At 37.5% G+C, this 17716-nt stretch overlaps 3 protein-coding genes across 3 annotated transcripts in view; 1 reads left to right on the forward strand and 2 right to left on the reverse strand.

Annotated features, from left to right (window-relative positions):
* RpS12 (ribosomal protein S12) overlaps positions 1–17716 on the forward strand; it is a 274064-nt gene that overhangs the window by 61435 nt on the left and 194913 nt on the right. The window lies entirely within an intron of this gene.
* The window catches only part of spdo (sanpodo), a 75926-nt gene that overhangs the window by 28305 nt on the left and 29905 nt on the right, over positions 1–17716 (reverse strand). The gene's annotated exons all lie outside the window — the stretch shown is intronic.
* The window catches only part of LOC136410749 (uncharacterized), a 93445-nt gene continuing 76964 nt past the window's right edge, over positions 1236–17716 (reverse strand). Inside the window, exons 2-7 of the mRNA XM_066393057.1 lie at positions 2674–2719; positions 2552–2622; positions 2412–2498; positions 1738–2358; positions 1518–1689; positions 1236–1465 (exon numbers count right to left, since the gene is read on the reverse strand). Of these exons, the coding sequence (XP_066249154.1) occupies positions 1293–1465; positions 1518–1689; positions 1738–2358; positions 2412–2498; positions 2552–2622; positions 2674–2716 (1167 nt within the window). The 5' untranslated portion in view covers positions 2717–2719 and the 3' untranslated portion in view covers positions 1236–1292. The remainder of the gene's footprint in view (positions 1466–1517; positions 1690–1737; positions 2359–2411; positions 2499–2551; positions 2623–2673; positions 2720–17716) is intronic.

The following is a 17716-nucleotide window of genomic DNA, read 5'->3' on the forward strand; positions in this document are numbered from 1 at the left end:
TTAATTTGTAGCGTAAACTTCCTTCACCAGATTGTCAGAAAAATCATGTCTACATTGTTAGTCTTGGAGTATGACAAGAGAAGTCTTAAAATCGCAGTTGAGTACCTAGACAACTGGTAAAATATTGAGGAACGTTTCACTTAATGTCTCCCCTTAGAAAGAGTCTCCAATTTCAAAAAGAGCCTCCTCTCTTTACCGAAATAAACTTTACGACTGAACTCAGGATAATTGTATTCAACTTACAGTAAATAGTCGTTATAATGGGAGTTTAGTTCCCGGTTTGCTCCGAGCAGTCGTTTTGCAAATTACTTAGCAAAGAAGCCCAGGTGTCTCAAGCCGGCAAACGATCCCTTAATATTTTCCACAGTGGAAGTGGGAAATTACGTATTTTAAACTTTCAGAGCCACTCTCCTAAACAAAACCCCTCGATGTTTGTTTGCCCGGAACGGTAATTCGGATGTTTCAGGGTTTAGGGCTCCAGTGGCCCTGCAGCCGCAGCTCGGATGATAAATATTCGGCCCTTAATACTGCCCGGAATTCGATATCTCTCTAGTTGCGAAATGTCCATAAACAAGCTCAATGCAAACGTTGCAAAATTGGGGCCAAGACTGCAGCCCTGATCTGCAGTGAAATGCAAAATTTCAATTCACATTCGAATATACCGATGTTTTTCTCAATATTGTCTGCCACAGATGTCTTCATATGTCCCTTTAAATACAGAATGTCCTATTTAAGAAATTTAGGAACTGCTTATGAAATGCCGAGATTTAGAATTTAAATATAAAAATTCTTCTACAAAAACACTAATATCTTGAAACCCGTAAGCGGTAGGTATAGAGGCACTAATAAGAAAAATGTTTAAAATGTATAGACTCCAAATACCTTTTAATGTACAGGGTGAGTCAAAGAGGTCAAGAAATTTCATTAAGATGCTTTTCAAGAAAGGTAAAAAGAGCAATTGAGATATAAAATAATATAAATTGCTTAAATGGAAAAAAGTGAGTTTTTAGGATTGGGATGAAAACCCGCTTTCAGCTCCTTGTAACAACCCTTAGAGATAGCTATGGGTTACCATATAGCAATCATAGCTATTTCCCAGTAGAAGCAAACAATGATTAAAAATTTACTCATTCAAATACCTTTTAGGTTCGTTCCATTTTAAATTCAATATCTCAAAACTGAAACTGAAGCGAAGATAAAGAAAAACAATTCTTAGCTTGAAATACATTTAGTAACTGCGCAAAAGAGGCAATACATCTAAACAGACACAAAACTCTTCTCTCTTAAAACACTTAAAATAGTTGCTTTTGATCGAATTTCTTCAATCGAGAAATAAGACTCAATGAGGTGCGTTCGCAAGCATTTTCGATGTCCTCATTGGCTTTCAGCACTAACGACTTCAAATCCAAGAGCGTTTGGTCCATTTTGAGACTTGTGGTCTCATAGATCTTATTCAGAAACTCTCCTTAAAGAAATGATTGTGGGAAATTAATAATAATAGTTGAGATTTACGTTACCTCTTAATCCATTAATTGCAGCTCTGATTAACCCGTCCAAGTTGTTATTGAGGTTCTTGTTCATTCTTCTTTTCCCATGTTTTTTGAATCCTATATTACCCTTCACTCTACTCTTCTCTGTTACCCCTTCGTCTTCCATAGTTCGTAGCATGCGCACTAAGTTGCTAGTCATCTACAAAACTCCTCATTAAATACAATCTTACCATCTCCTCTTAGTAACCTCTAAAAGCTCTGTATTGTCCACCACCTTCGCTCCACCTCCCTTGACATAAGAATCAATCTCGTCATCTATGAATTCCTCATTGATCAAGAGCAAAATACGACAGTCCCCATATGACAAGGACAAGTCCTCTTTACCTTCACCACTGGTGAGTTGGTAGTACCTTATGGAGTCGCTCGAAAGTTCATTCAGCAACTTCCTCTCCTTCGTTTTGATTGGAGAGGAGGGCGTATTCACATTAAAGTTATCCTCTTTGTTATTGACCCCCTTGAATGTTACTACGCCTACTTCTTCCTCATAAACTTTCGGCAACATTGTATAACTGGCAAACAACCTCTTTGCCTTGACCTCTTCCAGAGAATCTTCGCTGAAGCTCTCAGAGCCCTTAGTTACCCTCTTTATTGGTTTAACGGATTTTCTCATTAGGGCGTGGCGATTGAAGACTTCGCTTGAGTGCGAAATATTGAGAACTTTTGGCTTTGGTGCTTTCTGAATTGTTTTTACTGGAATTTGACTTTTTTGAGGGTTTTCCAGGTTCTCATTGTTAGCGGAAAGACTTGGTCTGGGCTTAAACTCCTGACAGTGGTGGTAAGGGCCTAGAGAATGCCTTTTGGTCTGCCCCTATATACATTGGAATTTATGTCTCATCAGAGTTTGTGGTTCCCGGTTCTTACTTGCGGATCCCTATTCCAACATTTTGTGCATCGAAATCTGCAGCAGGAAACGTCGCATTTAGAGCTAGCAAGGCATTGAGTGGAACTCTGCAAATATCCCTGCAAATACATTTGTGGTGCTAATAATGGTATTTACTTACCGCCCGTAAAATTGGGTACCTCTGGTTCGGGGCGTTCAAGAGAACGTTGTATGAATTCGGAGAGGGGGAGTCTGAAAGACCCATCTTGTTACTTCTAAATTGGGCTCTAAACAATTACTCACATATTTCATACTTAGGAAACCTGGATGAAGTCGGAAAAGACATGGTTAATGGTACTAGTTTGTGTAGGCACAAATAAAACAACGCCAACGAACAGTGTCAAGATTAAAATGCGCAAATTTTCAATTTAAAAATGCAAAGAATTTGCTGCTATCAAAGTGATACTTGGTACCTTCTAAGCAGTATCAGTGGTACCTTTTTTCAAGGCTTTTTTCGGTTGTTTTGATAAATAAAATACCGAGGATGCTGTTTAGAATACTGAAACATTGAGAAATATTATATCCACATCTATCTCCCAGAGTTTTCAAGATCTGTAAGCTTATGTGAAAGTATTCAACATTTCAATTCTAAACGTCAGCGTTTGTTGAACTGTCTCGTATTAAATTTTCTTAAATAGAACATCTTGTATATTTAAGGGTATTGGAAGAAGTCTAATATCAGTTTTTCAACTTCGATCATCATTATCTTGGAAATAACGTCTACCAATTATTGACCTCAAACACACTTAAAATTGATCGAAAACCCTAAATCACACTTTTACAGTGCCACAATCACTCTGCCAAAGTTTTCTCGTTAACTTTATGGTAGCGACTCTATAACGACATCTATTAACAGGTTATTAGAGGTGTTGTGTCGAACTTTGGCCAGAAATTAGCTCTAAATTTATAGAGCTCAAGGTATTGGTAGCGGTCTAAAATAATACTTTAAGTCGGTTATTAATAGATCATTTAGTTTAGAGGTTGTTAATATCAGAAACCAGAAATTGAACACAATGAATTCCGAAAAAACTGTCTATAAGATTCGCACTTGGTCAAAAACACGAAAAATTAAATCTGCATTTAGTGGTGAAGGCGAGATAGATCTTGATTTGATGGTGAAGGCGCATTAGCTTTGTGCTTAATGACGAATACACTAATGATGCATGGGTTAATGATCGATTTAAAAACATTTTGCCAAAGAAAATTTTGGATATTTTTACTTTGACCTTACCATAACAAACTTCTCTTATCATATCTCAAGTTCGTTATTCAGATCTCTTGAGTGTGACTTTATTAATCCAAAATCCTATAAGCATCTCAAAAAAAGCAAGAGGAACACAAAATAAAACAAGTTATTTCCTTTTTCTTTATTAACGGATGAAAAGGTAACGTAAGTAATCGCGACAAAATGGTGGCTGCAGGGTTTTATTCATGAGACTTCTGCGCTTTTACGTAATTAGTTGGACGATTATCTCCACTTAACCCTCAAAGAAGATCAACAGAGCGTTCGAGAATAAATGAATCCCCCTAAACGACGGAACATTTAACACGTACGTTATCAAAATAGCAGCACAAGTGGAAAAATCGCATATTCCCAGGGACTCTATTTCAAGATGTTATCTTTGAAATTAATACGTGTTTAAAATGCAGGCTCACGTATCGGCTCTCTAACACACAAATTATCCCGCGGTTGGGCCCATTGTAGGTGCGCATTCGACCCCCAAATCCGGCCCCGATACGAGCATTACGATTAAAAAGCACCGGGTTTAAAACAAATATTTGGACCCCGAATTTCGGACATGTCGCTCATGCTGATACATGTTGTGATAGAGGGCCGAAAGCTTGTTGGAAAAAGCCAATTTAAATTCTCATCTTTCAATAAAAAAATAACATCTGCGTTAAATGGCAAAAGCTCAAGAACTAATGGCGAAGAAACTGTAGTTGTAGACTTCCTTGAAAAGTCGATTTAAATACAATCTGGACTTTATGGTGAAGGCGCCATAGTTCTGGACTTAATAGCGAATGCGTCTTTTAAATATCTGTTAATGTTAATTTAAAGATATTTTAATAACGAAAATTCTGAGAATCTCATGGTAGATAAGCATTAGTGTTGCAGTTGATTCGCTTAATGCATATCGCCAAAATATCGATTTAAGAATATTTTCGTACAAGAAATTCAGAATTTGACGATGGTAAAGGCGCAGTAGTTCTGGATTTAATCCTGGACTTCATGATGAAGGAACAGTAGTTCTTCTCTGAATGGCGAATCTGCATAATATAGCGGTGATTATACGTTTCCCCAAAACAAGGATAAAAACAAGGAGATATCAGTGGTAAAATTGATAATCAGTCTTTCTTTATCGCATCCAGATAAAGTTGTTCGGAATTGAACAAACCCTAATCCGATCCTTCTGCGGATGATGGATGGACCGGTGGAAGTTCCTTTAATGGAGTAAAACAAATAACGCGTGACAAACCCTCTTCTCTGTTTAAAGTTATTGATTTAAGGAAATTCGCGGAAATTCTGCTTGTTTTGTTCATGGAAGTGGGGATATGTTCGATTAATCGTTGGGTAATTATAGATGGTAAATTGGGGAGTCCTGAAATCTTGAAAGACCTGCAAAAAGTTAAAGTTATGCAAAACGAGTTCTAAAGGCAGAAGTTCTAGTGTTCAATATTGCATCAAATGGAAAAAATGATGGATAAAGACATAGCTATAAATCATCTACAATAAATAAGTGCATTCACTATTAAGTCAAAAATTCTTTTTAATAGAACTTTTCAATTTGATTTTATATAGAGAACCCCTCTGCTTTACAATGCAGTCCAGAATTAAGTCCAAGTCAAATGCGCCTTCATCACATAGTCCAAATTAATGGCAGCCTTGGCTTCCGTCGATCTAAGTTACTGGAAACCAGTGATTTTCAAAGCTTCTTAGTCACTGCTTTCCCTCAAGAGTTCTCCTGGGGTTTTAAATCTTTTAAAGCTACAATTTCAGTTGCGCTTTCGCCATTGTGTCCAGAATACGAAACCTCGCTTCCAGCTCATAAGTAAAGCCAAATCGAATATTTCCTCACCCGAAATAAGCATATTTAAGCCTTGCACGACCGTTTACACCGCAATGGGAGCCGAGCCAGATTAGGCCAAAAGGATTCGATTTGCTTAAAAGGATTCCCCCCCGTGTATGGTAAAGAACGGAAACGGCTTCCGAGGAACATTGTTCGATTTGTAAGACGCCTCTCTCTTTTCCATATAAATCTTGCTCATTAGCCTGGAAATAAAATACCTACTCCCTGAAATGATAAATGTGAGATCTCTCCCTTAGATGGAAAGCGATCGGTTATTTTGAGAGGGACACGTTTGTCTCTGATATGATTATTGTGGATTTGGGATAGTTATTTACGTCTAGATTTATGTCTCCAATGAAATTAATGCTGTTGTATTGAATATGCACTCTATTTCCTAATGGGGCACTCGAAGCCCGCAATTCCCTCCCTCCTTTCATTTGTAATTTTTGCAACAAAAATTCCTGACGTATCAACTAAAACTGAGTGAGGTCTTTTATGATGGGTCTACGTCACTTTTCAGCTCTTGAGGTTGGTACATTTTTCTGCAAAAAATTAGCATTGATAAAATGAGTTTCCTTCGCTATTCAACTACTGGAACATTGTGCCTTTGCATGTTCTATAATAGTGTCACTTTCCTTCTATGCAAAGAAGCAGAAAATATAGATAATATGTGGAAAAAAATTTAAATTTCCCTGAAGGAAAAGCAGGAAAATGTTGATTAGTGCCCAACAATTGCTGGGGGAAGTCGAAGAAACCTGAAATGCTGAGCAATTTAGATGAGCATTAAGTGAGTCAGTTTCAGTGCAAATGAATATTTTAAATGCAAAAAATGTATAAAACATGAACAGAACCTGAATATCTATTAAAAGGACAGACAGGCAGTTGGAAATTTTTTGACTTGCAAATTGATTGTTTTTTTAACAGATTTTTGTTGACTCTTTATTTTGTAAGTTTTTACAAAAAATAATTTTAAAAAACTTAGGAATAAGAAAATAATTTGAGCATTCAAAAAAATTAAAAAAACAATGAATGTGTTTGGAAAAGAAATAAAAGTTGAATTTTGTGTTATACTAGGGCACTCGTAGCAAGGGTGAAGGTACTCCGCACGCCCTTAATTCCCTCCTTTCTTTCATTCAATTTAATACTGAAGAAAAAACCCTGAGCTAGTTAAAAGGGAATAAAAGCAATGTCGAAAACATAACAGCTCAGTAGTTACCGAAAATTGGAAGTATTTCGGCTGAAATGGGGTGTAGAGAGCGTATATAGCAGGAACAGATACCGGCCCCAAATCCCCCGGAAACGAAGTCGGGCAGATTTGATTTATAAAGGTGATAAACCGCTTCGGGCTGCTTATTTTTTACCTATAAAGGGAAGTTTTATGACAGCCCTTTAATAACGTTATATCGCTTTACGAGGCTCTTATTAGAGAACCTTGTAAGGGACTGCAAATTGGTGTTGCGCACGATTGTTTACAAGCCGCAAACAAACGTTGGAGCAATAGCGCCCTAAGGCTGAAATCAGGGATTTAATGCATCCAAAGGTATTCGTTCTCATTGCACCCGAGACTGTGTGAGAAAAGCAATAGCTGTCACGTCTGAACTAATCCAATTTGCATTAAAAAAAATTTTCACTTATTCATTTTCTTTTTTTTTAACTTTTTCTACGCCAAAACTTCGACTGGCAATTTTAATTTTTTTTATTTAACATTCATTGGAATTCTACGTGGAGATCAATGAGTTCTATATAGAAACCAGTGACGTACCTCGCATTTTAAGTCTCTAGGAATTTCCATTGATTGATTAGATAAATTTACTTTTTTTAATGGATATATCCATTTCAAATCTTTCTAGACATAGCCCTGATTTTTAGTGTACCTAGCGCGTAATTTCTAAGTTTTTAGGAAAACCACCATTAAAATTCTTTATGGAAGTCAGTGGTGCATGTCCCATTTCAAAGTCTCTAGTAATTTTTAAAACATTTTTGAAGATCCCTCTTTTCAGATTTGTCCAGGGGCACCCCTCATTTTTGCACTTAATTCGCTAGTTTTTATTGTAGGAGAACTATTATTAGAAACTCATATAGAAATCAGTGTGGCATTTTACAGTCGCTAGAGTTTTTCAAGAATATTAGAAATATTGAATGGATTTAATCCCCTTTTTAGAATTTCCTAGGTACGCCCCTGTTTTTTAGTGACCTTAATCCGCCATTTCAAACGTTTAGAAGGTTCAATGGAATTCTACATATAAATCACCGGCTTTTTTCCCATTTTTGAGTATCTAGAAGTTTTCCAAAATATATATTTAAATTTGAAATGGATTTAATTCTCTATTTAGATTTTTCCACGGACATCTGGAACTCTTAGGAGGAACTTTCCGCCAAAGAAGAAATAAAAAATAAACTTAATTTTGTTTCGTATTTTTTTTTGGTGGAGAACAATATAAGTCAAAACAAGCACCGCTATTAATGATCGCTTACAATGATTTAATAACTGATCCAGAGCCTGGAAATTGATCCCAAATTCAGTTATAGTCAGAGTATTTAAATACGCCAAATGCATTAGGGCGGCATTGAAAGTTATGGGCTTCATTTAACGCAACTAGTCCCACTACTAAATATTCAAAATGTAATAAAAGGGCGCTCAAGGGAAGGAAGTGGAACGAGGCAGTATGACGGGTGATGTCGATAATCCAGCCTGGATTAATAACGTTCGTTAGGGCAACAGTCGTTAAATTTATATGTTGTACTGCTAATAGGACATTGTTCCTTTAACCCTGTTTCAGTCAAAATTATTGAGGGCGTGGAGCAACAGCTGCCTAAGAGTATTTATTCCCTCAATAACAAGACTTTTATTGATACAAAGCAGATTCGATTAGATGTGACAGCTATTGCATTTCTCACACAGTCGTAGTGTGGAACGAAAATGAATAGCTTTGGATGCATTTTAAGGCCCTTATTCCACCATTAGGGCGCTGTTGCTCCAGCGAGGATTCGGAGTCCCTAGCAACGAAACTCAACTGCAGAATACACAAAATTTATTTTATTACTCTTCTGGACTAGACGGAGAATGTGCAAACAAATCAAAAACCTTGTTTTTTTGTTTATGTCAACTGTAAGTATTCAATCTCAATCAATATGTCAATTCTGATCAAAATGGTGAATGCGAAATCAATTTGTACTCAACATAATTGAACTAAAATGAAGGAACTGGAACAAATTTAATGGTAACAGCATGAGTTTGCTGAATTGATTGGCGCCTAGGACACAGCCACAGAAACACAGCTACCTGTAAATTAGAAGCACGTGGGAATATTGGACTCAAAGTGAATGCGTAAAGTGAAACGTAAAAAAAAAAGCGAACATGTATAGAAAATTTTAGTGTGGTTTAGATATAATATGAGTGAACTGACAAAAACAGCAACAACGAAAACAACACAAATATTCTAGACTTAATGGCGAATGAACTACTTAAATTAAAGGTTTTTCTTTGTAGGATTTGCTAAAATTTTCCATATGAGTATTCTTTGAAAAGGGTATGCTTTATGATATTTCATACTTGAAGCTTCACCACTCTACACTTAACCAGTTTTTTAAATATTTACTTCGTTTTGTGTACAGTTTCCTGTTCATATTGAGAGCTTTGAATTGAGCATGCTACTCGAGCATCTCATGTGAGACGCTGGCAGGGTTTCGTGACTGGGTTTTCCTTAAGTATAATACATATTTCGAATCCCAAATTGAAAAATTTGAAATTGTTTGAAACGTTTTTAGTATCCAGTTTTCACCTTTCTAGCTTGAAAATACACAAAAAACACATTCCAGAATCTTGAACTTAATTATTTTATATTTATTTTTAGTGGCCTTGCTTCGTGGTTTAAAAGTATCGATGCCGTAATGAACTGTGATGTAAAGTTTTCAACTTTAAGAAATTTGAAAAGAGCAGTGAAACGAAGCATTTGGAATTTAATTATAAGTTGAAATCATGGGGAATCGATATTGAAAATAACTCCTAAAAAAGAACTGTCGTCCGCTGTTAAGATCCTTGAACCCTTCACTTTCAATTACCGAAAAGAGCGTTTTTCAATTAAACTCGAACCGAAAGAATCCGAACGGGAGCAGCAAGGAAATTCGGAAAAGTCTGGAGAAAGCTAATAAGATTAATTCAATAACCGTCGAAAACCTTAGCCGGTTCGTCCTTAATATTCCGTGAACAATTATGGAGTCGATAAATCTGGAAAGAAGAACGAGCAAAGCGATGTAATTAAACTATCAAATTCCTCCTCTCGGTTTTGATGGGGATTCGCAGTTTAAAATGAGAACTTTCCATGGAAGAAATACGGTAAAAGGTTCCATTTTTGCCATGTTGAATAGTAAAAAACGTTAAGCATTGAGAATATGCTGTTTTAATTATTTGAGAATCACTTTCCCGATCCAGATTACTTTCAAGTTTGGAAAATTAAATTGAATATCCTCAGACACTTTTTCAAATTATTACGCATTCATTTGAGCACACATCTGAGTTATTACACTCCAGAGGCGTGTCAGCCAGTTATTAAAAAAAATGGTTAAAGAAGGCCCTATGACGCTGCTTTTTCCCTGATGACTAGAATCAACTCGTTCACCCGGTACGTATTAACCAGCAAATTTTAAATATTTAATATTTTTTAAATATTCACCACAAGCTTTTAAATCATTTTTAAGATTGAAAAAATATGCACGCCATGAGATACTTTCTACTTGTCATGGTAATTTTGGATCTCAATTAGATCATTATTCATCAATAAATGTTACTTTTGATGCCTCAATCAACGAAAGGCGTACCACTTAATTTTTCCAACATTTAATGTATTTTGAATAAATTACTGTAAACCAATGTTTTTAATAAATTTTAATATTTGAAAAGTATGTTACGGCACTGCCTTTTTACGGGGGAAATTAGCTGTAGTTTTCTGTTATATTTTGAAAATTCAATAACTTGACGATTTTTCAGCCAGAGACGTATCAGCGAAGTTTTTCAGATATTCAATGTATATTTTTCCGAAATTAATATAATTGCAAGTTTATCATATATTTTATGGTGTAAGATCTGTTATGAAGCTGTTTTTTTTTGTGTGGGGAATAGTACATCATTTTTTACTATGTACTTTCTGGAAATTAATTTTATATAGCTTTTGTTACATGAAAATTGTTGCGCCACTATTTTTCTAAGTGTGAAATCTCAAATATTGGAGAAAAAATGCGTTCTTGCACTTTTAAATCTGAGGCGATTTTTGGAACTTTTAACGGCAAAAAATGAAGGAATGAGCATATTCTATTTTCGCTTTTTAAATTTATTCTCGCAATTCAAGCTTTTTCTTTTTTAAAAATTGAAAAAACGGCTCAATTGAACATGCTTAAATGTACAAAAAATATGCGAAATTTTGACAGCAATTTCAAACGTTTTAAGGTTCTTTCAAGCAAATTGTAGCCGAATTCTTAGTGTTTTTGCAGGGGTTTCTCCCAAACTTAAGGGTGGACAAAATGACGTAATGGCGCCGACTTTCGTTTGTCCACAAGCTCTTATCATATCTCCGTCCAGTCGTTTAAAATACACAGGGCGAGAGAATGAGAGCCTGTTTATCCTTCTCCTGCTACGTCAAGCGGAACCTCTCTTCACTATCCACCCCCACAATCAAATTAAACCCTGGAAAATAAATTTCTCTCCAATTAAAGATAGAGAAAAAGAGTCCGGGAATCAATTCAATAATTACTTTTTACCCGGAAATCTGTCTCTACTTGGGGATAAACCAGTGCTCCGCTAAATCGCGGCAATCCGGACAAACCTGAGGGTTGGGGGGTGGTTCGGGGGTGATAAGTGCTTGTGGGATCGTGGACCACTTTGAGGATATCAGGGAGGCAATATTTGGCTGGTAGACAGTTTTAGTTTTGTCGTGTTTAATTCTCTTAATATTTTAATGAGGGGAACAGGGCAGTGAGATGGAAGGAAAGGAAGTGAGGGAGGGGGATGAGAGTTGATGATTCGTTGTTGATCGGTTTCCCACAAGCCCTTATCAGTTCTCCGTCCAGTTGTTAAATTACACAGGGCGAGAGAATGACAAGGGTCTGTAAGAAAACCCTTCGGTCCTCCCGTTTTCGATTAACTTCCTAATTTGCTTTTTTTGCAAATGTTCCCATAGGTGAATATGGCAAATGTATAATAAAGACTCTTGATTAATTGTAGAATTTAAATATCAGATGAAATACTGAGTGTCCCATCTGAAAAAGTTGAGTTTTGAAGGCTGGAACGCGCTGGAAAAATTGCCGAAAATGCTCATATTCAAGAATTCTTGAACTACTCACGAACACCACGTTTCTCCATCGATGATTTCAATGATACAGAGGTAACATCCAGATGCAGCTTCCTGGTAGAATTGAGTTGTTGGCCTTTTCGCAGTTGCTTCGTCTTGGATGTTTATTCGGAGGTTCCTACAAGAAAACGAAAAAGTTTAAGCACCTCCCGGATGTTTAAATCTGCAGCAATCAGTCCTGCCTCTTCTCTAAGCAATAATCCTCGCAATTAATCCACGATAAACGTCATCTACGACAACTGTCGTTATCTTCAGAACCCTGAGACAATAATTAAAATGTGTATCAAACAGTCTTGGCATCTTTTATGGAAACAGAATTAAGTTCATTATTCAACGTCACGTCGGAGTTTTACGGGGTCTGAGCGGCTTCATTAATATTATTTGTCAAGAGGGGAAAGGTGTTTGCCTTTTCGGGCCGCTTACGGTTTTTATTTGAGTGCTTTCCGAAAACACGGTTTTATGGATTACTGTGGCAAGAAAACGGTTTGTTCCAAGGCTCTGGAATTCGCCTGGAGGCAAAAAAAAACAAATCGCTCAAAGGCCCCAGAGTGGGTCTTTGAGCCATTTTTTATCCCCATATAGGTGAACAAAGACTAATACAATCGATAATCGACAAATAAAAACTTTTTGGCCATTTATATGCCCGTTGAAACATTCTGGATAAACCTGGCAAATGTGTACCTGGGGCAAAAAACGTGCGCAATATTTCATTTTCAGGGATCTGCCCCCGGAGATGCATCAGGGCTATTCTTGCCTAACACGAGATATGAGACGTACATATAACAAAGCTGCAGAATTGCGAAAGACATGCCGACAAAGGAATTTATACCCGTCTGTCAGCGACAGCCAGAAATTATCTTCATGTGCAACAGAAAAGTTAGCCAGGAATTTGAAAATGCTTATGTACGGAAAGGCGGAAGGAGAGTGACGTGCATGACGGGCTTCTTTGGATATTTTTAGCTCCCTTGGCAGATAACACCGCCTTGGCTAACACCCACTGCAGGGATGAAGTGTAAAATACAAAATCACCCAAATTAAATTAGAATCTAAAATTCGGAAGGCGTGAATCTTGAAATTTACCCCCACGTACGCCTCTGCTTCTTGTCAAATATAGTTTTCAATTGCGTTCTCATTAGCGGCACTATGTATAAGTCTGCCAAACCTCAGTGACATCGATTCAAATATAGAAAAATCTACAAAAATAATCTTGTTTTTAGGTTTAATACATTCACTTGCCAATTTTTCTACGTAGGTTCGACAGTTATGTCCGCAACTGTAGTAAATTTCATTGGTTTAACACGTAAGATTCAGAAGTTACAAATTTTTAAATATATAATATTCTTGTGATTGTAGGTCTATAATTCACTGGCTACAACACGCCACTGTTTTAAATTCGATTTAAATAGCAATTTTTTTTGCTTAAACACGAATATTCCGTCCTCCAACTACGGTGCATTAAAAATACAAAATTTAAAGTGTGACGTTGTGTCTAAACTTATTTTATGAATCTAATGTACTACTTTATATCTAACTCCAGCACTCCACTGTTTTGACCTAGATTGAAGTGGCAATTCTTTTGCTTTAATACTGTATTAGAATCTCCAACTATGGTGAATTTTATTGGCATGATGCACTGCATTTAAAATCTTCAAAAAAAAGTGAAATTGTTTCTAGTGTAATTTTATATTTGCCACGCGCCTCTGTGCTCAGCTCAATTTAAGTATCCATTTTTTAACTCAAACGTAATGCTAGGAACTCTCACTATGGCGAATGTCATTGGCGTAGGATCCTGAATTCGAATGGCAAAAAATGTTAAATATGGACGTGCAATTTTTAAATACTCAAGTTATAACTTAATATTCGGCCGCCGCACGCCACTGTTTTGACGATAATCCAGATGCCACTGTTTTGAGGATAATCCAAATGCCACTGTTTGAAAACCGTTCCAAATGTTAATTTTTTATTTTAAACTTAATACTAAGCTTTACAAGTGTGGGAAATTTCATTGGCGTAGTTCGCAGCATTCAGAATATATGATCTTTGATATGTGAACATCTTGCGAAATATATTTTAGGAGTTGTTCCAATTGTGTAAAATATCTCTAGTCTTTCATCACATACCTAATTGGCTCCAGCTGCGCATTTTTCCTTTCCAATTCCTAATCCAGATTATTCAGCTCCAAAGAATGAAAGGGGGAAACTTTGAGGCAGAAGCAACATGAGGGCCTTAACCTGACCTGTAACGAGAAGAAAACGAAACATGTAGGGAACATCTCGAGGCAGTGAGGTCTCCTAAAATTGTCTGCGACTCGCTGCCTGGGAAATTTAATTATCCAGAGTACAGAATTTCCAAGAGTTCATGCTGGTAACTTCGTAATAATACGCGGATTTCCGCGGGAGAGCACAAATTGGGGAAACTTGCACGCGTTAAGCTCAAGGAAATCTCGGGGATGTGGAGGGATTTTAATGAGACCGCTTGAAGATCAAAAATTTTCTCCAATCGTTCTCGAGATATTTACACTTAAGTGTTGAAAAAGAAACGTGAAGTTTCCATAGAAACTGCGAAACAAAAGCAGGTCATTACATGTGCGATTATCTCCTAGATAAAGTTGCCAGTCCTTTGATCTGTTGACCCTAAGGGGGGTCGATACAGAGTGGCACGGTCTAATCGACTCCCTGTCTAGTGACATTTGGGTTTTACGACAGTAATCTAAGTGGGGAATAAAGTTTTGTCGCGGAAATGACTCATTAGAAAGTTCGAGGAAGTGAAATGTGTTTCGGCGTTAATATCCCGATAATGCGCCGAGCAGGAGGCGGCAACGCTGCTCCCCAGTTTTAATATACTCCCGACTCCAACTTCCAAGCTTTTCGACCCACATTAAATCCCCCCCTCCCATGCGATGACTGCATATTAAGCACTAAAGCGATTTCTTCTTTTCAGGATTAAAGTGCGCAGAGGGGATGGTGCAGGGGGGCCACGACCACCTGTAAAGGACGCTGATGATGATCAGTGCATGCGAGAACTGCTTGTTGCTTCCCCAACATAATAAGGGAAAGTAATGGTTATGTTTAGCATATTGGTCGTAAATGGAGTTACAAGGGATGGAAGTTTCGGGACTTGTTGAGCTTGCCATGTGTCCTGAAATTGAAACGTGCTCCAGAGTACACAATTTTTAATTCGGGACACCCAGTATTTTTTTGTATATTTAAATTTTGCAATTTATTACGAGTCTTTGGGCAAAAATGTTTGAGTAACCTTCCTGGTATGGCTTCTATCCCAGTATCAAAATTTTTCAAACGCGGCATCCTATATATCTTTCAGGATTTAAGTTTACCTACTCATGAGCTTATTAGGTGTACCAGCCGAAAAAAATCAATTCGGGAATCTCTACTTAAAAGCAATTCAGAACCCCTGAAATAAGCGATCTAAAATTTAATTTCAATGCTTCGCCAATGAATTTCTTCAAATTAGCACGATGATTAGTTTAAAAACGTTTCCGACAGTGATTCTACATTGTATTTTACATATAAATTGGCTTCTTTTGCTTAGCTTATACCAGGGGTGTACCAGGGTTGGTACGAAACGCCCTTATTCTTAGATTTCTCATCCTTAAAAATTAATATGTTACGCCACTGATTTTTGGATCATAGGCTATATGCAGTCATTTAATATAGCTTAAAAATTCTGATTAAGATTCAATTGAGGCCAGGTTAGTTCAGGTTGATCTCCAAGGTGTTCTGAATACATTCTTATTACTAAAAACCGCACGTGATGCGCTACTGAGTCTCTACTGCCAAAATATGCGCACAAATGTAGCCACCAATGCTCCAAATACTCCTAAACTGACTAGAAAATTGAAATATATAAGGTGTTTTATTTGAAGAAAAAAAAAAAAGCTGAGACCTGAAACACGAGCTAAGGTACTAAAAATGCAAGTTTCGGCAAATCATCAAATAACACCAAAACCTAAAGAGATGGATATAAAAAACCTAAACTACCAACACCGATCAACCGCTGAATATATCTTTCAAATAAAATACGGGGCGTCCCAAATGGAAAAAATTAATTATGAAAGTTTCTTTCACTCTTAAATCCAAGCTGGCCAACAGGTATTTGTGCCTCATTGAGCATTCGGCCGGTTCAATTCGAGCATCCCCCTGCCAATTAGATGACAATGCTCGATTAAAGCCCCGACCTGAGGCAGGCAAGATATCCGTTTCAATAAACTTCCTCATTATCTACTCAAATTCACATCTGTGTCGCCTAATTTGGAGGGAACGTTTCGCAAATCGATTAAGGCCCTTAATTCAATTTCCTGTTTGTCTTAATCCAGTTAATTATAGCGGCGAATTTCTTCTTAACGGAGATAATTGGAGATTACGCCTTAAGGGTAATTTAATCGCGTTTTTCTCCTACGAGGTTACATGTCCAGGTGCAGGTAAAATTTAATTTCGCCATCCATAGAAGCGAGTTTATGTCCAAAATGCCAGGCAAAGATTCCTTTTTAGTTTTGGAGTTAATTAGGTGTGGCTGAAATGCTCTGGAAGCTCCATAGTAAAATGTCTTGCGAAAATACCTGATAGATGTTATCGATTAATGGCAATTGGTGTTGAAAAAGCCGGCATTGTTGCAGTGGAGGGTCACGCACAAAGAGTCATCTTGTTACACATAAATATTCATCAAGCCAGCTACACGGGACAGGACATAAATCATTAACGACTGGACTGTATGTATGTATTTCCGAAATCGTTATTAATTGTTTTTTGATGTTTTAGCATTTGCGCTAGTTTTTAATGTCGTTAAGGGCCTGATGGAGGATCGGTGGCGGCCCATTTATGAGCCCTAAAAGAAGGTAAATTGCGAATATTCTCTGCTTTTCAAAGCTTGAAGTTTTCAGGTAGGTCCACAGTCCATTACGATTGCGGAAACGCATTTTGGGTGACGTTACTGCAAGGCAGGAAGAGTAAACATTTGCCTTCCATACGCCGCTACTGGACCTTAAATCCAAAAGCCAATTTTCCACGATTAAAGGCCACATTGTGGGCCCCACTCCATCAACCTCCTTTGTCCAATTAAATTTAGTGTTGATTGGCTAGGAACATAATTCCTCCTGGAAGTACGGCACTCCTAATTTCCGCGATTATGCAACCCCGTTTACACCATGTAAAATTCACTTATAACAACCTAAGTGCAGCCCTTATTCGCACTTAAATATTCCCCGACGGACGTGGCGTAAAACCAATGAAAACCTTCAAGGAGAATTTACGATTTTTCTGCTCGACTGAGCGTAAGTGACTTACAGCATCCCCACATTAATCCATAGATAAAGTTTCCTCTTATACACTTTAACTTTTCCAGAAGACGAGTTTCCCGATTTCCGCCCCTTTCCAGGATTTTTGAGCGCTTTTTGATTTGAATATGCCGCACACGCCTCGGTTGCATTTGAGCCCGGCTTGAAACCTGCCAGTCTCGCTTTATCCAGATTTAGTTGCGTTATCCAGAACATTTTTGGATGCGACGGCATCGATCCGAAAACGGGGAATTTCTTGTTAACCGGGGGTTAATTACGGCTTGCCAGGGCAATTAGCTCTCGTCAGGGGGTGGAGAGGGGGGGGGGGCATAATTGGCTGCTACACAGTTTGGTGGTGAGATTGGTTTATTGGTGTGGCTTCGGCGACCTCTTTTGTCGGAAAATTGAAACTCGAAGGGGTATTTTTTACGCGACAGGCTTAATCATAAGAAAATCCAGTGGCGGGACTTGAACGCTTACACGAGGAAATTTTGAAAAATATTATTTTGGTAAAGATGTGATTGAGGGTTCATCATAATGAACGATATATCTAGCCCGCGCACACCTCTGTTTGGCAATATATT

Source organism: Euwallacea similis, chromosome 9 (genome assembly GCF_039881205.1).
Source record: "Euwallacea similis isolate ESF13 chromosome 9, ESF131.1, whole genome shotgun sequence".
Taxonomy (NCBI): Eukaryota; Metazoa; Arthropoda; class Insecta; order Coleoptera; family Curculionidae; genus Euwallacea; species Euwallacea similis.